General features: G+C 44.9%; 1 protein-coding gene across 1 annotated transcript in view; it reads left to right on the top strand.

The window, feature by feature from the left end:
• The window catches only part of CSMD1 (CUB and Sushi multiple domains 1), a 1,446,416-nt gene that overhangs the window by 531,899 nt on the left and 888,570 nt on the right, over positions 1 to 25,947 (top strand). The window contains exon 5 of the mRNA XM_084811779.1: positions 16,828 to 17,035. Coding sequence (XP_084667905.1) covers positions 16,828 to 17,035 — 208 coding nt within the window. The remainder of the gene's footprint in view (positions 1 to 16,827; positions 17,036 to 25,947) is intronic.

Genomic DNA, 25,947 nt, shown 5'->3' with positions numbered 1-25,947 from the left:
CTACTTCCGTGAGTGCCATTTGGTTAAGAAAATTAACTTAGGGTGCAATCATATGCATGTTTAGACAAACAAGTTCTACAATTCCCAGCATTCCCCAGCCAGCATAGAATGCACCCTTATTGAACAAAACTTACTTTAAATACAATAGCACATTAGCTTGCAAAGCTGCAATGTGCTGCTATGAACTGATACACTTTAATTCCAAGAAGGGTTGAAACAGCTGCTCATAGAAGGGCAAAGCTGCACAATTAACGTGCACTGCATTGTGTCTTCCTTCCTTTTCTTCGTTACATATTTATTTATAGCATTTATAGTTCTTCAGCCAAAAAGACGAGAGCAACTTACATATCAATAAAAATGAGACCGTTCCTGCCCTCAGTCTTGCAATCTAAAAAGACATGACACAAAAGGATAAAGGACTATGGATGTTACGGGGAAGGAGCCTGGGGAAGGAGGACCAGCCAGCAGCTGTACCGGGTGGATCCTGAGCCTGCTTCTGCCCCTGCCCACAGGTACTTAAGGCGGGGCTGCCAGAGCACTTAGCGTCGCACTTGGAGTCGCGTAGGATCTGAGGACCCACCCACCTGCCTCTCCAGAGACACCAGCAGCCACAATACCAGCAGCAAATAGCAGCAGCAGAGGGCAGCAGCTTTAAAGACAAGGGGAAAGGGGCAAACGTGGACTTTATCTGCTCCTTCTTAGCTGCTGTTCTCTTTTATCTCTTTTATCTTTTATCTTCTTTTAAACTGTTGAGCATTTTATATCGTAACATTTTAATATGTGCCTGGGAGGACTATTGGGCAACTCAGGGGGTGGGGGAGGTGCCACCATAACTGTGGTCACAGGCAGGGGGAGGTATGGCGTTGGGGGATTAACAGGCCAGCTGAGGAGAAGAGGGGCTAGACACCTTACAGCTGTCCCCTCTTCTGGTTCTTCCCCCAACCTGATGGTTCCTGGCAGCCTTACCAGTCTGCCCTCGGGTCTGGTGGTGCTGCTGCTGAATGCCAGGTCAGCCCAAAATAAAATCTCCCTCATCCATGATTTGATTGTGGATGAGGGGGCTGACCTGGCATGTATTACTGAGACCTGGGTGGGGGAACTGGTAGGGGTCACTCTCTCCCAGCTGTGCCCTCCTGGGTACTCAGTGCAGCACCAACACCGACTTGAGGGTCGGGGAGGGGGGGTTGCCGTGGTCTATAGGAATTCAATCTCCCTCTCCAGGCTTCCTGCTCATTCGAGTGCAGATCTTGAGTGTTTGTACATTGTATTGGGTACCCGGGACAGATTAGGGATTCTGTTGGTGTACCGCCCACCCCGCTGCCCATCAGACTCCCTGCCTGAGCTGACGGAGGTGGTCTCGGACTTGGTGTTGAGGACCCCTAGGATGATGGTCCTGGGGGATCTCAACTTCCATGCCGAGGCCGCTGTATCCGGGGCGGCTCAGGACTTCATGGCCGCCATGACAACCATGGGGCTGTCCCAACATGTCATCGGCCCAACGCATATAAAAGGACACACGCTTGATCTGGTTTTCTCGACTGGGCAGGAGGATGGTGATCTGAAAGTGGAGGAATTAACCTCTGTCCCTTTGTCATGGTCAGATCACTTCCTGCTGAGGTTTAGACTTCTGGCGGCCTTTCCCCTCTGCAAGGGTGGGAGACCTATTAAAATGGTCCGCCCCCGGAGATTAATGGATTCCGATGGATTCCAGAGGGCTCTGGGGGATTTTCCTGCTGGTATGGCTGGTGCTCCTGTCGAAGCCCAGGTCGCTCTGTGGAATGCAGAGATGGCTCGGGAGGTTGACACGATCGCGCCCAAGTGCCCTCTCCCTCTGAGCAGAGCCCGGCCAGCTCCTTGGTATACACCTGAGCTGAGGGCAATGAAGCAAGAGGGGAGACGGCTAGAACGCAGGTGGAGGAAAACTCGTGCTGAGTCTGACCGAACACATGTAAGAGCCCACTATCGAGCCTACTCTGTGGCGGTGAGGGTGGCAAAGAGACAGTTCTTTTCCACCAGCATTGCATCTTCTCAGTGTCGTCCAGTGGAGCTTTTCCGAGTGGTTCGCGGCCTGTTACATTCTGGGCCAGGGAGAGAGACGGTGGAACCCTCGGTAGCACGCTGTGACAAGTTTGCACGGGACTTTGAGGATAAAGTTGCTCAGATTCGTCATGAATTGGACACCACCATTAATGCAGTTCCATTGGTAGAGGCATTCAGAGCACCGTCTGGTCCAGTTTTATTGGATGAGTTTCAGTTACTGAGGCCTGAGGATGTGGACAAGGCGCTTGGCCAAGTCCGATCGACCACTTGTGTGCTTGACCCTTGCCCTTCATGGCTTATTAAATCAAACAAGGAGGGGTTGTCCGGCTGGGTCCAGGAGGTTGTAAATTCCTCCTTGAGAGAGGGAGTGGTGCCTGCCGCTTTAAAAGAGGCGGTAATTAGACCACTCCTGAAAAAGCCTAACCTGGACCCAGAGGATGTTAACAATTATAGGCCAGTGGCCAACATCCCCTTCCTGGGCAAGGTGCTTGAGTGGGTGGTTGTAGGACAGCTCCAGGCACTGTTGAATGAAACGGATTATCTAGATCCTGTTCAATCGGGCTTCAGGCCTGGTTTTGGAACGGAAACTGCCTTGGTCGCCCTGTGGGATGACCTCTGCCGGGAGAGGGACAGGGGGAGTGCGACCCTGTTGATTCTCCTGGACCTCTCAGCGGCTTTTGATACCATTGACCATAGTATCCTTCTGGATAGGTTGTCTGGGTTAGGAGTTGGAGGCACTGCACTACATTGGTTCCGCTCCTACTTGGAAGGCCGATTCCAGAAGGTGGTGCTGGGGGATTATTGCTCTGTGCCTAGGGATGTACGAAAGGGACTTACCTTGTCCCGCAGCTTTTTTCGCGGTGGGGGGAAGGCGCTTCGCTTCTCCCCCCGAAGTTCATGCGAGGGGGGGGAGGCTTCCCGCCTCGCCCGGACAAAATTCAGGCTGGGCGGGAGGCGCCCCATCCCTCGCCGGCGAAAGTCAGGCCAGGTAGAAGCGCCCCGTCTACCCGGCCGCGAAAAAACAAAAACAAAAAAACCACCCCCGTGATAGGCTACGTAACGATTAACGTACCCTATCTCGGCTAGATTTGCAAAGTCAGCTGTGATAGGCTACGTTAATCATCACGTAGCCCATCACTGGTGACTTTGGGGAAAAAAAAAAGCTATTTGTGTTGCCCTTATTTTCGCCGTAGTCTATGTGATCTTTACGTAGACTACAGGGACCAAATAAGGAACGTGAATGGTGGCTCCCTATGGGGGCCGCCATTAGCGGTACGCGCTTTTTTATTTTTTTTTTAAGTTACCCGTGATAGGCTACGTGCCAATTTACGTAGCCTATCATGGCTGACTTTGCAAATCTAGCCGTGATAGGCTACGTTAATCGTCACGTAGCCTATCACGGGGGCGTTTTTTTTTAACTTTTCTTGTAATGGCAGCGGCGGCAGCCGGTCGAAAGACCGGCTATCGCCCCCACCCCTGTCAAAGCCCTGCCGAACCGCCACTGCGACCCGCCACCGGGAGCGACATTCGGGAAAGGTAAGTCCCATCCCGGGGGGGGGGGCGGGTGGCGGGTGTGTGTGGAGTATTTCTCCCCGAAACTACTTCGGGGGGCCGAATACGTTGGCACTCGGCCCCCCGAAGTTTCGGCGAGAAATTCTCTGACACCCCTAACGTGGGGCTGCCTTTGAAAACGGTCCGGAAACTTCAGCTGGTCCAAAATAGGGCAGCAAGATTGTTAACAGGGACTGGCCTGCGAGCTCATATTACGCCAGTACTTTTCCAGTTGCACTGGCTGCCAGTCCATTTCCGGGCCCGATTCAAAGTGCTGGTGTTAACATTCAAAGCCCTTAATGGCTTGGGGCCAGGTTACCTGAAGGATCGCCTCCTCCCATATGTGCCTGCCCGGACCTTAAGATCATCATCAGCGGCCCTTCTCCATGAGCCCCTGCCAGAGGAAGTGAGGCGGGTGGCTACTAGGAGGAGGGCTTTTTCTGCTGTGGCACCCCGGCCCTGGAATGAGCTCCCTAGTGAGGTTCGCCTGGCGCCTACATTGTATTCCTTTCGGCGCCAGGTGAAGACCTTTTTATTTTCCCAGGCATTTTAGCTTTCTAAATTTTTATCTTTGCTGTTTTAAATCTGTATTTTAAACTCCTGCACTGCTGCTAGATTTTATTGTGGTTGTATTGTTATATTGTGGTTTTAATATTCTATATATTTTAAATTGTTTTATTGTGTGTTTGGTTTTAATTTCTGTGAACCGCCCAGAGAGCTTCGGCTATTGGGCGGTATAGAAATTAAATAAATAAATAAAGGAATGGGAAGGGAAAAGGAAAATAAAAAGGGATCTTTAAAAACCAGTTCTTTATGAAGCTGTTATAAGAACCAGCTGAAATGCAGCTACAATGGCCAGGCATTGTTTGTCTTCTCATCAAGACCGGCTGTAATAGAAATATCCATAGAGAAGAGAAGCCAAATACTGCTGTTCTCTCAGCTAAGCCGATGGAGTAGCCCTGCTTCCCATCTCTCCCTCAGCTACAGCTGATGGAATTGCTGCTGCCAGGTGACAGCTGAGGGAAGAGGCAAAGCCTGGTGGAGCTGGCTTCTCAGCAGCACTGAGGGTGCCTCTGCTTCTCTGTCCCTGCTGAAGTTCTGTGAAGAACGTTGTGCAGATAAATATTGTGACTTCAGAGAGAGAATGTTTCTAAGCTGTGTACAAGTACAACATATAAATATAACTACCCCTCAAGTGGCCACAACATTGGCTACCATTGTGAATGTCTCCTTATCTTAATTTGTACCTTTATGGGACACCCTTTGTATGTACCTAGTTTCACACTTTGATCTCAAAGTGCATAATTCTGCCTTACATCATGTCTTTAGAGTGGCTCATCATGTGAACAGCTGCAGTCATGTACAGAATCCAATCTACATTCCTTGTGGCCCGTAGCGAAGGCATGAAAAATGAGAATACTCCCCACATGATGGCAGCTATCCATGTGATAAGAAATTCTAAACATTATAGCTGGGGGATGGACGTCTTGCTGCAGGGATGTAATTTTCATGTGAAACAGATCTTTAGTCTGTAATCACATACACACTTACCTGAGTGTAAGTCCCATTGAACTCAATGAGACTTACTTCTGAATGGACATATATAGGGTCACATTGTTATATACATAAAAATGAAAAGTTGGCCAACATTATTATGGAATCCTTCCTTTATTTGTATATTTTGGAGGTTCTGCCATTGCACCACTGTTAAAGGTGACTGAGACCTTTTTCTTCCCCTGTCCCTGGCTGAGACTGTTTGTCTCAGTCAAAAGTGACTGAGCCCTCCAAAGAATCTGTGAACTCAGATTACTGCTGGGGACAGACATACCTTACTGTTTAAAAAACATTTTCAGAGTGATTACTCTGCACGGTTACTGCTCTGTTCTTTTTGTAATGTAAAACCTAGTTGTCCAGGGTTGTCCATCTCCTATCTTCCAGAGGCACTCTGGAAAGAAAGCATGGAAGTGGCTGGAGTGTCACTCCTGCTGCCACAGAGCCTAAGGTTTTTAAAAGTTAGAAGAGGGATACAAAGCCCTCTTAGTTCCGTTGGAGGTCCTAACCACTCCCCTAGAAACAGTTGGGGTGTCATGTGGCCCCTGAAATGGCACCAAGATAGCCGCTCTGAATTCGCCAGATGTGAATGGGGTGTTGAAATAGGGGCAGCCATTCTGGTGCCTCACACATTATTTTGAGACAATATGCACATTTAAACATCCATTAAGATATGTATAAAATAATATGTGTTTTGAGATTTAATGCAGAAACAGAATGAAACAGAGTTATAGGTACAAACGTGAAAATGAGATAGACCAGAATAAACAGATTTGTCTCTCCCTAGGGACAGGTACTTGAAGGCCACAAAACATTGTAATTGTTACATGTTGTATATCATTTATCTTACCTCTTGTTGTTAAATCAAGATAGATGCTGGGCCTTTTAAAAGGGTGGCAATAGTAAAACAGAAATAAGGTAAAAAATGTTATAAAATGCCTCTTCCAGTTCCAAGGTCACTTATGATTCAGTCCAAATCTAGCATTGATGTTGACCTCACTAGAAATCAATATCCCTGTATTAGTTTTGTGCACTGACATATTGGCATTGTCAAGTTATTTCCTTTGCTGGAAGAGAAGATAACATAAACTGAAGTGTTTGAAACTTAAAAGGCGCATCAGACATTTGCATTCTCGTCATCAAATGAAATAGTTAAAAGCCGTTCCAGACAATACGGCACAGTAGACTTTGAGTTTCCTTTGTTGATTTTTTTTGATAGATTTAAAATTTACTAGTTTAATTCCCTGCCTCTCCCAAACCACATCTGTGCTGTGGCCAAGGAATAACCTATAAAAGAGGGAAAATGGAATGCACAAAAAGAAGAGGTAAACAAAATGAAAAAGGAGTTCATTTTGCCTTGCTGCATCTCTGTGTGCTGTTGAGTGTAGCAATAAGCAGTACTTTTGAGGTAGAAGATTTTAAGGTGCTGCCAGCTTTGCAATTCCACATACACCTGCACATCAATTTGGATCCCAACATTTGGTAGTACATATTTAAGTAGCACAGGGATAGCTTTACTTCGTTTGTCTTTCAAGGTGTGCTTTTGCTTCTAAGACAAAAGTGTGCACAGATGTGCTCTTTAATTGCTCATTTATTCTTATGAAGTTTTGATTTGCTTCTAACAACCTTATCCTAAGGCTCCTTGTGCCAGCCCCAAAGAGCTAAGGATAGCAGTACACAGCAGTACTGGCAGCACATTATGCTAGCCCACAGGCATTACAGATATGTAGCACAAAAGTATTAAAATGCAGCAAACTCCTCTCTGGCAGTTTTTATAAACAAAATCATGTGCGTCCAGAGTGTCCCTTCTGCAAACTAAAAGGTTCCTTCCATGAAAGGGACTGCGATCCACTGTCTTTGATTTTTTAGTGTGGGGGAACATTCAATGATGTGAAATCCCACTTAGGGCACAATCTGTCAAGGGCTCCTTGGTGGCCTCTTTCATTTTAATCCAGTAGCCAAGTCCAGACACAGACAAAGGGATTGTTTTCAAAGCTTTATTCCTTTTTTACAACTTAACAACTCTACTGTTAGCAACTAGCTATGAGCAGCAGAGTACCTATGCCCTAAGTTGGAACAGTTGGTCCCCGTTTGAAGGAGAATCACTGGCAGACCCTGAACTTATGGGCTATGGAGAGTCCCTCCCCTTTTCCCTTAGATCCTCTGGGCACAACCGTCGTTTGCGTGCCAACCGGGCACTATGCCTCCTTTCCGCGCCCTCCATTTGGCGCTGCTCCCTGCGTCGGTGCCGCGCATCCAGCAAGTCTTCTTCCTGCGCTCTCTCACTCCCGGGTCCACTATCTATGTCAGGAATGCCGGTGGGAGGAATCTCTGCCAGCTGTTGGCCCTGGGAAGGATGAGCGCGCTCCTCTCCCAGGAGTGGCTGCTCCACCTCAGAATCAGAACTACTCTGGGATTCTATGAGCTCAGTGTCCACCCTGACACAATCCTATCTGGATAGTTGCCAGCCTCTGCAACTGGAGGCTGCTGACTCTCGTATGTGGGGTGGCTGGAGCATGGTGGGGATCCTCTCCTCCATGCTCCAGCCACCCTGCGTTTGTGGCTAGATGGGCGATTTTGCCCGTCTAGTCTTGCCTTCAGGGAGGCGGAAGGGAAGGGGCCTGGAGACCAAATAGGAAGCTGCATAAAGCAGCTTCCATGGTCTCCTCCCCTGCCCACCCCCAGGACTGCCCCCTTTTCCCCATCTCCATGCTCTGTTTCTGAGCACAGAGATGTAGCAGGCACAGAGAGAACTGCACCAGCTATGAGGGGGCAGGGGATGAGGAGGGGAGTGCATTTTGTGGGACCAAGGTTGTAGCCCTGGCCCCAACCTCAGTTCCCAGAAACTGAATAATCCTATGACCCTCTAGACAGTGTCTAGTGGCCATAGGATTGCTCCCTTAATTAGTTTATTTCTTTAAAACATTTCTAGGCTGCCTTTCAGGGCAAGAGCCCTCCCAAGGCAGCTTACACAATGATGTTCCATACAGCAAAAAGTAATAAAATAACAAACACCAGCAATAAAACATCTAGCCTAGATAGTAATAAAAATATAAAATACAACTGCAGCTAATAACCGAGAACAGTCCAATAAAACATAATCAGGAAAAGGCCAGAGAACACAAGTGAGTCTTCAGGGCCTTCCCAAATACCTCCAATGATGGGGCCTGACAGACAATAAGGACAACAGCTATTTGCGTTGCCCTTATTTTCGCCGTAGTCTACGTAAATCTTTACGTAGACTACAGTGACCAAATAAGGAACGCGAATGGCGGCTCCCTATGGGGGCCGCCATTAGCGTACGCGCTTTTTTTTTTTTTTTAAAGTCACCCGTGATAGGCTACGTGACGATTAACGTAGCCTATCATGGCTGACTTTGCAAATCTAGCTGTGATAGGCTACGTTAATCGTTATGTAGCCTATCACAGGGGCATTTTTTTTTTTTTAACTTTTCTTGTAATGGCAGTGGTGGCAGCCGGTCAAAAGACCGGCTGCCGCCCCCGCCCCTGACGAAGACCTGCCGAACCGCCGCCGGGACCCGCCGCCGGGAGGGACATTCGTGAAAGGTAAGTCCCATCCCGGGGGGGGGGGCAGGGGGCAGGGGGGTGGAGAATTTCTCCCCGAACAACCTTCGGAGGACCGAATGCGTTGGCGCTCGGCCCCCCGAAGTTTCGGGGAGAAATTCTCCCTCATCCCTACAGTTATCTCAGTCTGAGGAGGTGTCCAGTGTTCCATCTGGTTATGTTTCCTGGGATCAGTTTCAGTTGTTGCAGCCTGATGATGTGGGCAAATGCTTGAATCAGTCTGTCCCACCACAGGTATGCTTGACGCTTGCCCATCTTGGCTAATACGATCTAGCGGGGTGGATTGATTGGGTGGGTCCAGGGGGTGGAAAATTATTCGCTCTGTTAGGTGGTGGTGCCTGCTGCCTTGAAAGAGGCTATAGTGCACCCTCTCCTGAAGAGGACCTCCCTGGACCCAGAGGCATGTGAGAACTCTCACCCCATTGCTAATGTCCCCTTTTGGGGCATGGTGCTTGAGCGTGTGGTGACTGGGCAGCTTCAGACACTCTTGAAGGAAACTAATCATCTGGACCCATTTCAGTCTGGTTTCAGGCCAGGGTATGGCACTGAAATGTCCTTGGTTGCTCCGATGGATGACCTACTCCTGGGGGAAGACAGGGGGAGTGCTACCCTGTTGATTTTCCTGGATCTCTCAGTGGCTTTTGATACCACTGTTCATGGTATCTTACTGGATCAGCTCTGCAGGATGGGAGTTGGGGGCACTGTGCTACAGTGGTTCTGCTCCTACCTGCAGGGCTGATTCCAGAGAGTGGTATTGGGGGATTCCTGTTCTACCATGGCTATTAAGCTGTGGGGTGCCACATGGTTCTATTCCATTCCCCATGCTGTCCAACATCTAGATGAAGCTGTTGGGTGAGGTCATTAGGAGTTTTGGGGTGGGGTGTCACCAGTATGCTGATGATACTCAGCTCTATTTCTCCTTGTTGTTGGAGTCAGCTGAGGCGGTGAAGGTGCTGGACCTGGAGGCTATAATGGGCTGGATGAGGGCCAATAAACTGAGGCTAAATCCTGACAAGACAGAAGCTCTGTGGATTGGTGGTTCCCGAGTCCAGGAATTGGGTAAGCGACCTGTCCTGGATGGGGTTGCACTCCCCTTGAAGGTGCAGGTGCGTAGTTTGGGAATACTCCGAGATCCATTTCTGTCACTGGAGCCACAGGTGGACTCTGTGCCTTGGAGTACTTGGGACCAGCTTCGGCTGATTCACCAGCTGCAGCCTTTCCTGGACAGGGATCACCTAGCCACATTAGTACATGGGCTGGTAAGTTCCCAATTAGACTACTGCAATGCACTTTATGTGGGGCTGCCCTTGAAAACAACTTGGAAGTTGCAGCTAGTGCAAAATCCAGTAGCTAGAGTGCTGACTGGAACATCTCATAAAGATCATATAACACCAGTTTTAAAGGAATTGCACTGGCTGGCAAGGAATTGCATAAAGGAATATGCTTCCGGTTGGAATTCAAGGTTCTGGTGATGACATTTAAAGTCTTAAGCAACTTGGGACCTCGATATTTGAGGGAACACTTCTCCCTATATATGCTTTCCCAAGGACTGAGATCTGTTGGAGGGGCCCTCCTTTGCATCCCACCAGTGCGAGCATACACTATGGTGGGACATGGGAGAAGGCCTTCTCTGTTGTGGCACCCCGGTTGTGGAATGCCCTCCCCTTGAAGGTCTGATTGATGCATACATTGCTTTCATTTCAGCACCAAGTTAAAACATGGCTTTTTACCAAAGCCTTTGAGGGATACCTGCATTCCCTAAAGTTGCACACTGTTTTAACTGTTTTATCATTTTAGAATTTAATTGGTATTAGCTTGTTCAATGGTTTAATATTTTTTTAGCTGTTTAAATTATTTATTGTTTTCATACTGTTTACATTGATTTTATTTGTATGCCGCCTTGAGATCTTAAAGATAATTGGGTGGGATACAAATGTTTAAAATAAATAAAATAATAAATAATCCTGCGAGCTGCCATTTTGCATAACAGTGGTGGCTCCACTATTTAAATAAGTTTTCATGTGCATAAAATGGCAGCTGTGAATATCCCCATTTATGCAAAATTACAGGAGTTAGACTTTTACACCCATAATTTTGCAAAATGGTGGCTCCAGACAAGTGGGGATCCCTGTGCTTCCCCCACTTGATGCATGCTGAGTTGGGAAAGTGTGAGGATCCATGGACTCTCATGACATCCCTACCCTCATTCAACCTGAAACAGCCTCCAGACACTGGCTCAAGATTTCCACAGCCTCCCTGGGATGTGTAGATGGAAATGAGAGGTAAAGCTGAGTATCATCCATGTACTCATGACACTTCAGCTCAAACCTTGAAATGAAGTCTGAATTGGTACTGAAGTCCGCAAACACAATGGTTTGGTTCAGATATAACTCCATGGCTTGACACTATCTGAATGAACCTTGGACTTACATGGTTTTCTCCATCCCCCTCCCTCTCTCCCTTGCAGCCACTGAGTCAATGAGTTACTTCTTTTTTAGTGTAAGCCATAGTTTGCCATTACAGCTGAACTGGCAAATGTTCATGTTCAAATGGCAAATTTGTTGTTGCCTTCCAGCATTGCAAACTGGAAGAGCAATCCTGGTGTGTAGGGCTAAGCGCACAAACCATGTATTGCTAGTTTGGATGTAATGGCAAGCTATGGGTTGCTCTAAAGAAGAAGCCGCTCATTGGATCATAGAGTCCAAAACGGGGAGGGGAGGTGCATGTGAGCACACAAGGGGGATAGGAAGCACATCAGCACATGTCCTGTTAAGGCCATGGTTGGCATGACATGCGAACCAGCCAATGGGAAATACAGCAGGGAGAAATGGCTTCGTCTGTAATCGAAGCAGTTCCATACCAGTTCAATACCAAAACAATTCATTTTTGTGAGGCAAACACATTTATATGAAAAAGGAGCCTTGAGTTGCTCCAGCTTTGACATTTCTGGACTGGTGAGTGTGGTGGAGACTAAACAGGACTTGGCAAAAGGAAGTCTGTTATGCTTGAGAGTGACTTTTCAGGTAAGACAGAGGGCTGAACTGCAGCAGTTTTGAGACTCAACATCCTTTATTGGGCAAGCTTATAGAAGTCTTCTTAGAAGTAAGTGCCATTTAGTTCAATGGGACTTACTCCTCTGGAAAAGACCCTGATGCTGGGAAAGACTGAAGGCAAAAGGAGAAGGGGACGGCAGAGGATGAGATGGCTAGATAGCATCACCGATGCAATGAATATGAACTTGAGCACGCTCCAGGAGAGAGCGCAGGACAGGAAGGCCTGGCGTGCTATGGTCCATGGGGTCACGAAGAGTCGGACACGACTGAACGACTGAACAACAACAACAAGTTGGTATAAGTTTGCTATAGGATCACAGCATTAGAATACCTGTCTGCAGTTAGTCCTTCTGCCTTAATCATCTTTCCCCAGATTTTCTTGAGGCTATCTCTAGGTAGGATCTGCATTCTGACTATACAAGACAAGCCATCGTTTCTTCCTTCAAACTGTGCCTTCAAGAATTGATTCCTTTGTCATGCCTTTGATCACAGGCTACCTACAGTGCTTCTCCCTGGTGCTCAAATCTAATCCCTTAATTGTTTTGTACTGTACACATCTTCATTAGCTGATAGGTTCTTTGAGCCAGGGACCTTGTCAAGTTTCGTATATGTATGTATAACATACAAGGACAATGATGATCAGTGTAGGTTCAAATAATAAAATGAATAGCAATGAAAGGACCTCTGTCATTCTTTGTTTCCATGAATGCAAAAACAGTGTTCATCACTATTTCCGTGTCTTAGTTTTCAGTCATGCAACCAGCTTTGTAGGCAACCTAATGAGTTTTTAATTTTTCATACCACTGAACAGCGGAGATAATTTTTTTTTGGTAATTACATATGTTTTAATACCAAGTGCCAATATAATTATTGTTCCCTTAAAGCTTTCAATAAAATTTTATGCCTTATACATATTGATAATTCCGCCATTCTATTTATGCGAAATATTTTATGTTGCATGGCATAGTTTGGTGCTATGACACAACTGGAAATTCTGTATATGACTAAATAGGTAATGGGAGACCAATCATAAAATGCTGAGCTTTAATCCAAAAATATAAACTGGGGAAACTTTACAATGCCTTCCTATAAATCTGTACACAAATGTAGATTTCCTGCTTTCTCAATATATGTTGAGATATATATGCACATAAGAAGCTGCCTTACACTGCCTTGCACAATAAGCTGCCTTACACAATCAACTATTGGTTCATCTTGCCCCATAAGTCTACTCAGATTGCCAAGCTCTCCGGAGTCTCAGGCAGATATCTCTTCCATCACCTGCTACTAGGAATGGATGGATCTGTCCATTCCATTTCTATGGACTTCTTCCTTTTCCCACATCCCAATCCATTCCATGCTGGCTCCATATGGATTGTTTTTTGGTTTGGTTTTTGTTTCCGGCAAAAGTTCTGTACATATTTTTTCAAATGGATGCATTAATGGCCGGATGCCTCCATTGACAAAAGCATAGTGGTGTGGTGCACATTTTAGAAATGTATGCAGCTGTTTTTGCAAATTTTTCAAATATGCCCATATTGTTGAACATACTTTTTCCTTTTGCAGTATGCATCACAAGCCTGGAAATGTACAGATTTCTGACCGCAAATTGTGCCCATTTCAATGTTCAGTTCTGGGAAGTGTGGATTAGATAAATCCGTTTTAAAAGCTCAACAGAGTTAATGTCTCACCCATTCCTACCTGCTACCAAATATTTTTAATGCCAGGCATTCAGACCAGGCATTGTCCGCATGCAAAGCATGTGCCCAACCATTGAGCTAAGGCTCAAAACTTTTGGGGGGAATAATACTATTTTCAGGAGACAAATAATTTTGCTACTTTGTTATCACAACTGTTTGAATGCTAAAGAAATAAGTTTATGAATATTTTAAATAAAATCATATAGTTCAGTACCTGAATAGTAGGAAATATGATGTCCTGTAGCCCAGTTCAAACACCACGCTAAGCCATGGTCAAGCAAGGAAGCTTAAAGATACCTAACAGAGTAATCCTATCAGTGTTGGTGTTGGAGAATTCCATGGCAGAGCTACTGCTGTTTCCTAAGTCCTGCCAGCTTGCACCAACCAAGATGAAGTTTGGGGGTGATGACTGTTTCCCCCCCAACACATTTCCTCCAATGGAAGGGAATCAACTGTAACAGCTTTTGGGCTAGAGTAGTTTTGGGTTCTGTTTGGGGGGCATGGCAGGGAAACATGGGAACCCAGGATTCTATAGATCCTTGCCTGCTGACTGCTGGCATGCCCCCAGACAGCCCCATTTTTGGCCACACTGCTGGTGGAGCCTGTTAGAGAGGTATGGTGCTTCTCGGAGAAAATCTGAAAAATACTACCTAGTATTATCAAGAGAAATTTCACCAATACTTGCATTTCTACAGCTGGTTCACACTTCAAGTGATGGTTTTGGTAATTTCTTACATGGTTTTATGTACTTTTCTCAGTATCTGCTGAATTTGCTGGGGAAATGAAACCCCCTTCATATTCTTCTCATACCTTCCATCTTAAAATCCATCATCATTCATCCCCAGGACTGCCTTACATATTGCCACTAGATACAAGTTGTTTGTGTCAACACAGTACTGTACTTCCATTGCTATCCTTAGCACTTTTTTTCTTAACTTGGTAGTGCCATACAGGATCATTCGAGAGACATGTCCATTGTACCATGTTCACCATACCTACTGGCCTATCTCCTGTTGTGATTGATAGATAGATAGATAGATAGATAGATAGATAGATAGATAGATAGATAGATAGATATTGTTGTTGTGGGGGGCTAATAGTTTTGTTATTGCTTTTCCCATATGAGCCTGCCTGTTTGTTCAGATCTCCTGGGGAAGCTCTGCTCTGCATCCTGGCAAAACAGGTACATCTGGCTGGGACATGGGAGAGAGCCTTTTCAGTGGTTATATCTAGACTGTAGAACTTCCTTTCCTAGGGAAGTGTAATTCCCCCCCCCCAATAATTTTTCACTGTATCATGAAGAACTTTTTATTTCAGCAGACTTTCAAACTTCTGGATTGCTAATATTTCTGTGATGTTTTATGCTTCTGTAAACTGTATTCCCCCCCCCCCCCCGGTCTCTTATTTTAATATTATTATAACTAACACACACACACACACCCCTTAATTGGAATTTCAGCTGTTTTGCTGAATTGATGTAAGTCGCCTTGAGTGTCTCCTTTGAGATATAAAGTGGAGAGGAAGTACAACTATCCCCAAATAAATAGATGAATGAACCTAATCAAATCAAATACAACCAGGCAGAAATGCAGCTTTTAATTTACAGGGGAGTGGTATGCAAAAATGGAAAAGTGCTAGGTATATCAGAAAAGGATTGTGTGTAGGGGGGAATGTTTCTCTTACTGAATGTTGGTGATGTGCATATTCATAATTAGGGATGGGTGAGAATTTTGTTTGACTGTTGTTGTTTTTTATAAGAACTTACCAAAAGAATTGCAGATTTTTGTCATATATGGGAGAGAACAAACTTGAGACTTAAAAAATAAAATGTAAATGTAGGAACAAATAAAATTGACAGATTTGTCTATCCCTATCTGTATTATGCTTTTAAAAACTTGGTTAAAGTTAGGGCTGTGAGGGACCTCCAATCCAACTTGGAAGCTGCATTGTGGCTTTGGAGGTGCGCCTGATTCAGCTCGGGCTGATTTGGGGGGCTCCTGAGTCCTGACCCACCTTGGTCCTGAAACCGAAGTGGGATTCGGATGGCCAAATCCGGCTTCGCCCCCCCCCAATATCCCGTGCAAACCCCCAGCTCCTTACCTTGCTGCCACTTCCTCCTCCTCCTCCATCGCTGCCACCTCCTCCTCCTCCACTGCCTCCTCCTCCTTCTCTGTCGCCACCACCGCCACTTCCACCGCCACCATAATCACCACTGCCAGCTCCTGAGGCCTGGTTGTGCATTGGCTCTTATTGCAGGGAGTCGCCATTTTAAAAATGGCGACTCCCTGCAATAAGAGCCAGCGCACGTCCAGGCCTCAGGAGCTGGTGGCGGTAATGACAGTAACAGCGGTGGCAACAGAGGCAATGATGGAGGTGGTGGCAACGGTGATGGGCAGCTCTCAGGTAAGGACCTGGAGGTGCCGGTGTGTCTAGGCCGGGGGTACCAAAGCTCCAAAGCACATCGAGGTGCTTCAGAGAGCACCTGACCTGCCGGTCCGGGTTGCTTCGTGCCCCCTCCACTTCACCTCAGAAGGGGCTCGAAGTGACCCGAAGCAGCCTGCTTCGACTTGGGCCTAGAGCCGAAGTGGTGCACAGCCTTAGTTAAAGTAGAAGACATAAGGGAATGAACAAAGGGGGAGAAATTATTGTAGGTGTGTCCATATTACCATTGGCAGCACTAAAAGAGTATTTAGTTTGCTATCTGTTTTGTAAAACACATAATTAAATCCACTTAGATCAGACCTGCAGGATCACACTAGCAGTCTATTAAGTCTAACATCTTGTTTACAATAGTTGCTAGCAGATGCTTCTGGGAAGCCCACAAGCAGGACATGAAGGTAGCAGCACTGCCATTTTTATTTTTTTTAATTGTCTAGCAACTGGCATTCAGAGGTACGCTACCTCTGAACATGGTAGTTACATCGAGCTCTCCTGCCTTACAGTCATTGACAGGGTCATCTTAATCTCCCTCTAAAATTGTCCAAGCCAGCAAGGCATTTTATATTTATTTAAAAAAAAAGTGAACCTAGGGGAGTAGACACAAATCAGGTCAAGGATACAATGAACACAAAAAACAAATTAAGGCATAATCCTATTCATGTTTAGACAGAAAAATGTCCTACAGCATAGCTGACTGGGGAATGGTGGGAGTTGTAGGACTTTTTTCTGTCTAAATATGCACAGGAATGTATTCTTAAATGTTTACCCACTACTTTGTATACTTTGAATGTCTTTTGGTTTGAATACTGTCCCTTTTCTGGTGCTGCTAAATTACTGCTAAAATGGTTGAAGAATTTTCATTAATGTGACCAATACTTTTACCCCCCCCCCTTTTACCCCTAAAATCAGCTGAAGGTGCTTGTGGAGGAACTCTCCGTGGGACAAGTGGAATTATTTCAAGTCCTCACTTTCCTTCAGAATATGATAATAATGCTGATTGCACATGGACCATTCTAGCTGAACCGGGAGATACTATTGCTCTGATTTTTACGGATTTCCAACTAGAGGAAGGCTATGATTTCTTAGAGATCAGTGGGACTGAAGCACCATCAATATGGTAAGTTAATAAAAGGGGCAGTGGTCCCACTTTATCTTTACAGAAGCCTCTATTTAGCTATTCATAATATTATGCTAAATTGTGTTTGGAGCTGCTGTTTACCTTGAAATAAGTAGTATTATTAATACCTGTATCATTTCCACCAGGATAAAATGCACCTAAATTACTACCAGTAGATGCAGGTCAATGTTGTTAATGCTGTTCTAGAAATATCTTACTGAGAATGCCTTGAAAAAAGTGTTAAAGTTGCAGTGAGGAAGAATAAGCACATACCTTTGAAATATATATATATGTTGCAAATGATGAAATGGTAGGATACTGCCCTCTAATGGATGGAGCCAGAACTATTCTGCTGAGAGTCATCATAACCTCTTAATAAAATTACACTTCAAGGACTAGTGTAACAAACAAGAGTTCCTCATTTTGATGGGAGAGAGCACAAGAGAGATACAGTTTTACCAGGCTGTTGGTTTTCATTTTGATGAAGCTTCTGCAAATGTGAGGACTGCTGCAATTTAGGTTAAGGGCATGTGTGGTGAACTTTAGAATATTTTACCAAAGAGTATCTTTTGGGTGAAGGTAGCCAGTAGGGTTACATTTCTCGTATGCCAGAGTTCTGCGCTTACAAAGGCCCTTCTACAGTTTGAGACCTAGATGTTGTTTATGACCCATAATGATTGACATCCCTTTTTATCACTCATCATAGCGTATGTGTGTGTCTGTGCGTGCGTGTGTGTGTGCGTGCGTGCGCACACACATACACACACACAGACACCACATACATTTTTTGAGTACTATGTAAGGAGCAATAATAAGATTATTTATTATACACCACTAATGAACAGTTACCATACTTCACTAGAAGCATTCTAAATTTAGTGCATGATGTAACAGGGCTAAAATTAGACCTGTTGTTTGCAGAGTTATTCAGTGCTCAAGGCTAGAGGCTCTATGTGCATCTGTTGAAAAGGGAGGAGGTAAAAGAGGTTGTTCTGATATTATGGTTTTTTAAAAGACAAATCTGTTTTCATTTCAATAAATTGTTTTAATTGTCTAGGTACGAATTCTGGTATATTTTCCAAAGTCATGCGGTTGTGATGGTGGTTATTTCAGTTATATCGAGTTGAATTGATGGCGCAAGCCCTTCATTCTCCTTTTAGGAAAATGCCGCTATTTAGGAATGAGGAGGCTATAAATTTGGCAAATTTCTTAGGGGCTGGATAAATTCTTAATATGTTTAGTCCCTGAAGGGGGCTTATACCTTGACAAGTTGCAGCAGTGGCTTTGGGGTACATGTTACATGTGTGCAATGGCTTTTGGGTGCCCCCCATTGCTTTGTTTTTCTCCTTCTCTTTCTTCCAACACTCTTGACACTCTCTCCATGTATGTTCTTTTTGTTTGTATTAGTTTGCGTGCATGGGGGGGGGAGCTATGCTGAAAAATTTGGACCAGTTTTAGATAAAGCTGATCAATTATTTCACTTATTTACTTGCAGCCCAATCCCATACATGTTTACGCAAATATTTATCCACAGAAGTGTATAGAATTGTGGATATTATGGAAAAAATGGATAGAGAAACGTTTTTTCCCTTTCTTATTTTACTAGTCATCCAATGATTTAGATAGGCAACAGATTTAGATAGAAGAAAATAATTTTGTACATGGCAGACAATTACAGAATTCATTGGCTTAAATGGCATTAAAATGGGTGTAGACAAATTTATGGAAGAGAGGTCTTATCAACAGCTAGAAGTAAAGTTAAAGTAACGTTGGGCCAAATGTTAGAAAGACCAAGTATTCAGTGTGAATTTGGGGTGGAGTTCAGCACTGAAAGATTGGGTGGAACTTCCTCACTAATTTAACATTTCATGGTTGGTGGCATGATTTGGGGGGGGGGGAGTAACTTATCAAAGCTCTTTGAAGCTCTGTCAAGTTAGCAATTGCCATTTTAGATTGCCCAGAATGCCTCATTCCGAGCCACGTTCTGGGAAATCTAAAATAGTGGCTGCCAGCCTGACAGAACTTTGATGGGCTCTGGCAAATTGCCCCCCCCCCAATCATGGCACCCCAACCAGAAAATCACCAAAATGGCCTCCCGTTTAACAGCAAAATGAGAGGGGGCACTATTATTATGTTTTGAGCTTCAGCTCCCATTAGCCTCAGCCATTATATCCAATAGTCAGGAATGCTCAGAGCTGTAGTCCATTTGGAGGGCACCAGGTTGGAAACGCTGGCATAGAGGATGTGTTCTGAAGCTTACAACAGGGTAAGGCTGTTGTCTTCATTTCCTGCTTATGGATTTCCCAGAAGCATCTGGCTGTCTACTTCTGTAAACATGCTGCTAGACAAGGTGTACCTGATTCTGTTCTAGCAGCATTCATCTGATGTTCCGAGAAGTCCCACTAGGTTCAGAAGGCCTTACTCTTCAGTAAGTGTGATAGGATTACAACCTATCAGACCAAACAACAACACCCTCTTTTTTATCTTGGGAAAACATTTTATTTACTCAGAAGAGGGTGAACTTGGATGTTTCTATGTGAAAGGAGCAAAACTGATGCCAGCTAACTACTTTTTAAGTGGCAAACCTGTTTCTCACAATTTGCTGTATTATACTGCAGGAACATAATTTAAGTTGCTGCAAAAGAGGCTTGCAAATATTAGTGTTAGTGTGCATATAAATCACTATTTCTTAGAAATAAATCAGACTCACAATGTCCTGTCTTTAATAAATCACTGATACCTTAAAAGCATTATGTGTTATTGGAATGTTGAACATATATAATTACTCCAACATTTCGTTTTCTGATTATTTTTAAACGACTGATTTTATTGTTTGAATTAATGCATAGATCTGACATAGAAAACAATAACTCAAAACAACCATGCCTCACGTGTGTGTGTGTGTGTGTGTGTGTACACACACACACACACACACACACTTTGCATGTTTGTAAACATGATCTCTTATGTTTTGATTGTGTGTGTGTGTGTGTTGTGTGTTAATATAATTTAATAGGAGGAGCCACTGTATAATTAAGGCCTGGTAGAGATTTGTGTTAATTTTCAAGAACTCTATGGCCTTATCTAGAAGATAGATTTTTATTGTTGTTCCACCAGTAAACTAGTTATTCTAATAAGTAGCCCTCATTTCTACATGAACTATTTCAAAAGGTGTTTTTACACAATGCTGTTATTTTGTCCCAGGCTCTGAATGCCTCATTCCTTATTCCTGTTGAAGGTGCAACAATTTTATGGAGCACTGAGTAAGGGAAGGGAGTAATATGGTCCAATCTAATGCATTTTCAACAATGAGCATAAGATTTCATTGCTGTGTTTCTTTCATGGTGGCAAAAGGTAGTACTGGTATGAAAATTACCTTAAATGCTCAGCAACTTAAATCCTTAACAGTTTCACTCTTTGATTAAAACAGCTCAGCCAGTGTAACAGCATTTTGCATTTAGGTAATCTTATGTGTGATACTGTTGCACAAAATGCTAGTTTCGCCCCCTGGAGGCTAGTCCAATTTGCCCCAAAGAGGAGAGTCAACTTCAGGCTGGGTCCAACTCGATTTTATTGTTTGCAAACAGTTCGACAAAGGAGCTCACGCTCAAAGCAGAGTCGACCCTGGGCAACCTCCGCGCTACAGTTTTATCACTTAGCTTGCATTCCTCAGCCAGCGTGTTACTTTTGATTGGTTGCCAGCGGTTTGCTTAGCAACCTTATCTTAGGGTTACTGTCTGCTCATTCCAGGCATGCGCAGCTCTTACAGTACTATGTGCTGCTTAAGACACATACAATGGCTTTTAGGTTACATTTTTACTACAATTCCCCCCTCAAAAGGCTTTTCTCAAATTTATACTCTCTTTGGTCCAGCGGTGGACTACGCACTTAAAGGTGCAAACTATTATTGCTGTGGCATTGACGGTTTTCTCTAAACAGCAAGTGAGGCCTGGGACGCCTTTGTTCTAGCTACTAGAATGCTGACAACAAAAACACTTTTTTTTTTGAACTTTTGGAACTCAGTATTGTTCCGTTCATCAGGAACCCTTGAGACGAGAGCACCCTCTTTCTGTAGAGCTACTTGAGTCCTTTCAGGGGTTCATTATTCCAACGGTGACCTTCAGGTGGGTCAGCTTCCGGTGTGACCCTCTCTGGTGCAGGTGATGCCTTTATTCAGTGTGATGAATCCACTTCTTTTCTTTGGCGACTTTCATAGCAATGGGAGTGGTAAGTAGGATCTGAAACAGACCCTTCTGCTTCTTGGTAGGTGGTTCATCTTTCTAGGACTGGATTAGCACCCAATCGCTGGGATTGAGATTATGCACTGGAGCATCTAAAGGCCAGGATTGGTGCGGTGTCGCAAACCTGTGAAAACAAAACAGACTGCAAAGCAGTAACATAACCTTGAATCTTAAAACTTTTACTTTTAAATTCACATTTAAGCTATCAGCCATAGGTAATATTCGAGGTGGGCACTTATGGAACGTTTAAAAGGTGTCAATTTAATACTTCCCTTGGGGGCGCACCATACTCGAGTCAAGGTGATTGGCAAGGCCTGTGGCCTTTCAACTTAATCTTTCAACAAATTCTAATGAGCATTGTCTTTAAGGTGCGGTTCATCTTCTCAACTTGACTTGTAGATTGAGGTTTCCAAGGGGGGTGTAGCTTCTAGTTAGTTTGTTATGCCTGGGCCACTACTTGCGTCACTTGTCCAACAAAATGGGGCCCCTGATTTGATTCACTCTCTTTAGGTAACAAGAGCTTAGGGATTACTTTTTAACAGGATCTTGGCTACTGTCTGAGCGGTGCAGTCAATTGCTTTTATCATTACTAGCAGGTACCGATAGCCATGAGTCTGGGGCAACTCTGAAAAGTCAATTTGAAATCTCTGAAAAGGATAGTAAGCACATGGGCGACTTCTCATTTGAGCTGGGGGCTCAAACATCTTTGAATCATTTTTGAGGCACAAAGGGCAATCAGCCACTGTTCTCAGGTCTTGGTCTAACCTGAAGGAGGTGCTATTTGCCTCGGGTGCACCTAAAATTGGGGTGTTAAAGGGGGACGATCCCTTTATTAGCTAACCATAATTTTTGAACTTTTCAATGAGCGGCTTCAAGCCTGCACAGGTGGCTTTTTTCAGAGGATACTGCCTCACGCACACAGGGCTCTCCCTTTTTAAAGAAGATTTTAACTGGTGTCATGCATTTGCTTGGGCAGGGGTTCTGTCTGCCCACACACATGGATCAACATTCTCTAAAATCTCAGTCTCTTTGGCCTCTGACACAATCTTGATTGCTTGAAAGGCCATTTGATAATTTGAGCCCTGCATTGCTGGCAGCTGTACTACAATCTGATTATCACTGAAGAAGATTTTAGCTTGCAGTTTTGTTAACAAGTCCCGCTCCATGAGGGCAACCAGGTATGCAGATGAAACTACAAAGGCATGTTCCAGTATGTTATTTCCAGTCTTCGTGAGGAGGGGCTTACACAGGGATCATAGAAAATGTGGCTCCAGTATCTACTAGGGCTTTACAGTCCTCGCCACCAACCCTTACTTTTACCTTGGGATTCTCCCGAGCATTTGTTCGTAGGGTGGTGGCCCTTCAGCTAGACTCCCCCCCACTGGAGGACCCTGCCAGCATTTGGCAGCCTTCAGGGTGAGTCTCTTTTCTTTTTTCTTTCAGCTCTGGACAATCTTTCTTTTAATGTCTCTTCTCTCGGCAATACGCACATTTATTGAGCCTCGGTCGGCCCTTTCCTTTTCTGCCCCCCCCCCCCCCTCTGGTCGCTTCTGTGCTCTCAAGCTGCTGTTTATATCTCCGCCCATGGTGGCTGCCAGCATTGCCTTTTCCTTTTTCCAGGAATGGCACTTTTTTATGTGCTCTCATGTGCACCATAGCTCTAAAAACTTCATGATCTGGGGTCTGATAAGGCTAAAGCAGGCGGTGATATTAAGGCTTGCTTCAATTTAAGAAAAGCCTTTTTTTATTTTAATTGTCCACTTCTAGTGGGTAATATTTTTGTTAAAGCTTCATACGGGGGCTTCACCCCTTTTTATGGCTACTATAGCCTCCCTCTTGTAACAGGCACACTTATCTTTTGGCTTGCCTGTTCTGCAAATCATGTTTTAAATTCTCTGTGCCATGCACCAGTTTTAACTCTTTGTTTTCTCTGCAAGTTAGGCTGTTTGCCATTGCTTCGACAGAGACTTGCTTGCTTAGATCTTACTAATTTCAACGACACAAATTTGGAATAAGCTTTCTTTCTTTTTTTTAAGCCTTTTTGTCTGCTACTTTCTTCTGCCTTCTTTTATACCTTTTTCATATCATTAAAATCTAACACCATGACTGGAAAACATTTGTTTTGTATAGTAGGGCATGGTGGAGCAGATCTAACCATTATACTGCTCCTCTGACTGCATGGTCAGGGCCCATCAAAATTAAGGGAAGGGCGTTCTCATATGTGGAAAGAGTTCCAAGCCACCATTTTTGCATCGGCAACTCCACACTGCATGAGTTTTGGCAGAGTGTCAGGTTTGCCTCTGAGCAAATGGAACGTCAGAACAGTTCAGATTTTGAGAAAGAGCTGGAACACATGGGGCAGGAACTTTCTTAGGCTTCAGAAACACAGCTGGGCTTAGAAGTATCACGGGAGAGTGGGGGACTCTCTCTCACCTCTTAAGTTAAGAGAATTTGCTGCCCCCTTTTTAAAGGGAAACTAACTTTCGTAGTTTCTCTTTGAACTTTTTGAAGGCTGTTTCCTTTGTAGTCTATGAATCTCTAGAAATTTGTGTCTGTATGCTTCATTAGGGTAAATGAAATCAAAGCCTTGGAAATCATAGAATCATAGAATAGTAGGGTTGGAAGGGGCTTACAAGGCCATCGAGTCCAACCCCTTGCTTACTGCAGGAATCCAAATCAGAGCATCCCTGACAGATGGCTGTCTAGCCTCGTCTTGAATGCCTCCAGGGTGGGAGAGCCCACCACCTCCCCAGGTAATTGGTTCCATTGTCGTATTGCTCTAACAGTTAGGACGTTTCTCCTGATGTTCAGCCGGAATCCAGCTTCCTGTCACTTGAGCCCATTATTCCGTGTCCTGCACTCTGGGATTATTGAGAAGAGATCCTGGCCTTCCTCTCTGGGACAACCTTTTAAGTACTTGAAGAGTGCTATCAGATCTCCTCTCAGTCTTCTCTTTTCAAGGCTAAATATACCCAGTTCTTTCAGTCAAATGCAGCTTTTTATCTGAGTGTTGAAATCACAAATCAAACTGTACACTGAGCTGATCACAAACAAACACACAATCTACAACAACGGGAGTTTAAGGCTATGACAAGCCTCACAGTACTTTTTACGGCAAGTCTTTAACTGGCCAAAGTTCCAGTCCATGTGCAGAGTGCCTCTAACAAAGAAGGCTTTGGGCCATAAAGAAGGGATGCGTTTTAACAAAAGCTCTGTGTCTCTTCATCAGTTCGAATGGGGAAGGTGTAACCTTACACCTCTTCTAGATTCCTCCACAGATAAGAACAGAGCAGTGCTGCTCAGCTTTCCAGCTGTGATGCTTTTTTTTTTTTTTTTTGCAAATCTCACTCTTTTGTCAGGTCCTCACAGACACCTTCCAGCCTCTCTGCTTGCTAAGGCTAAACCAGCCGCGGCGAAGGGGGGTTAGGCAAGTCCCCCTTGGCTCTGCTCTGAGCAGGCTGACAGAGATAAGCTTACACAGACCCTGATATTTTAAGAACTTGCTCTGTCTTTGTTTCTTGATTTTGCCACAGTCTTTAAGTCGTCAAACAAATCTCTTTCTTCAGAAGTTGCAACTTTTTCAACTGCTTTTGTTTCTTCTAACAAACTTGGATACGGTGGCAGACAAACTGTCTCTGGAGGGCCCCCTCCCTCCCCCCAACAACCTCTCCTCCCAACCTAACAGGCCGAATCAGACCGGGGGGAGCTCAGGGCACCTTGGGCAGGGTCTCCCAGTCTTCAAGCTCCTTCTGTGGGGCTTGAATCGGGGGGAACAGGGGCTTTGGGCTTCACCTCGGAGCATACCATCATGACTTTACAATATTGAACTTTATATTCAACCTTTTCTCACCTTCAGTGGATTTTGGTTGGCACTCATCCAAATGCTGATAACCTCACCTTCCCTGAGGCAAATTTATCTCTTACTACTTGATTCAGACACCACCCGGGGTCTCTTGCCCCTGTGGTCCTTTGCCAGTAACACATTTACACATTTACACTTCTGTAACTAAGGGGGATTCTTTCCGCACCAATTCAACCACCCATCAATATAGGCGAATTGATCCCATTGCCCATTATTCACCACATTTTTATATACAGCATTTACAAGATTTACACCAAAGGATCCTATGTCTGGCCAACTAATTCCAAATGCTGGCCAGTCCAATTGACAGTGTAACCAGCTTGCCTTTCGACATCTTAGTACACGGAGTCTGACAAACCTCAGACGCTTGACTTTGCTAAAGTTCTTTAGCATGCATCCCAAGGGAGTGGCAGAGCTTTCTAAACGGGAGCTACCCGCCTCCATTGTGCCTACCTCTATTTCAAACCATACACGGAGCCTGACAAACCTCCGACACTTACACGGAGTCTGACAAACCTCAGACGTTTACACAGAGTCTGACAAACCTCAGACGCTCCGAAGGCAACTCAAACAGAAAGACAGAAGGGAAATCAAGTACTTACTCTGCCCAACACCCTAGTGCCGTCTCTTCAGACCCATTCAGCCTGGTTGACTCAATCAATGGAGTCCATGCCTTTAACCTCCTGGGTGTCCCGACCCCCGTTCTCTGGTGCCGTGGCAGACCTCAAAGGCGGTCCGGCGCACCCCACAGGCACCTTCGCCGGTTCTGTCGTTTGACCCCAGGGTGGTCCAAGGGACTCCTGCCAGCT

Source organism: Heloderma suspectum, chromosome 1 (genome assembly GCF_057233095.1).
Source record: "Heloderma suspectum isolate Gila_16-S chromosome 1, 16-S_ref, whole genome shotgun sequence".
NCBI classification, from domain to species: domain Eukaryota; kingdom Metazoa; phylum Chordata; class Lepidosauria; order Squamata; family Helodermatidae; genus Heloderma; species Heloderma suspectum.
This window is presented reverse-complemented; position numbering and strand designations above follow the sequence as displayed.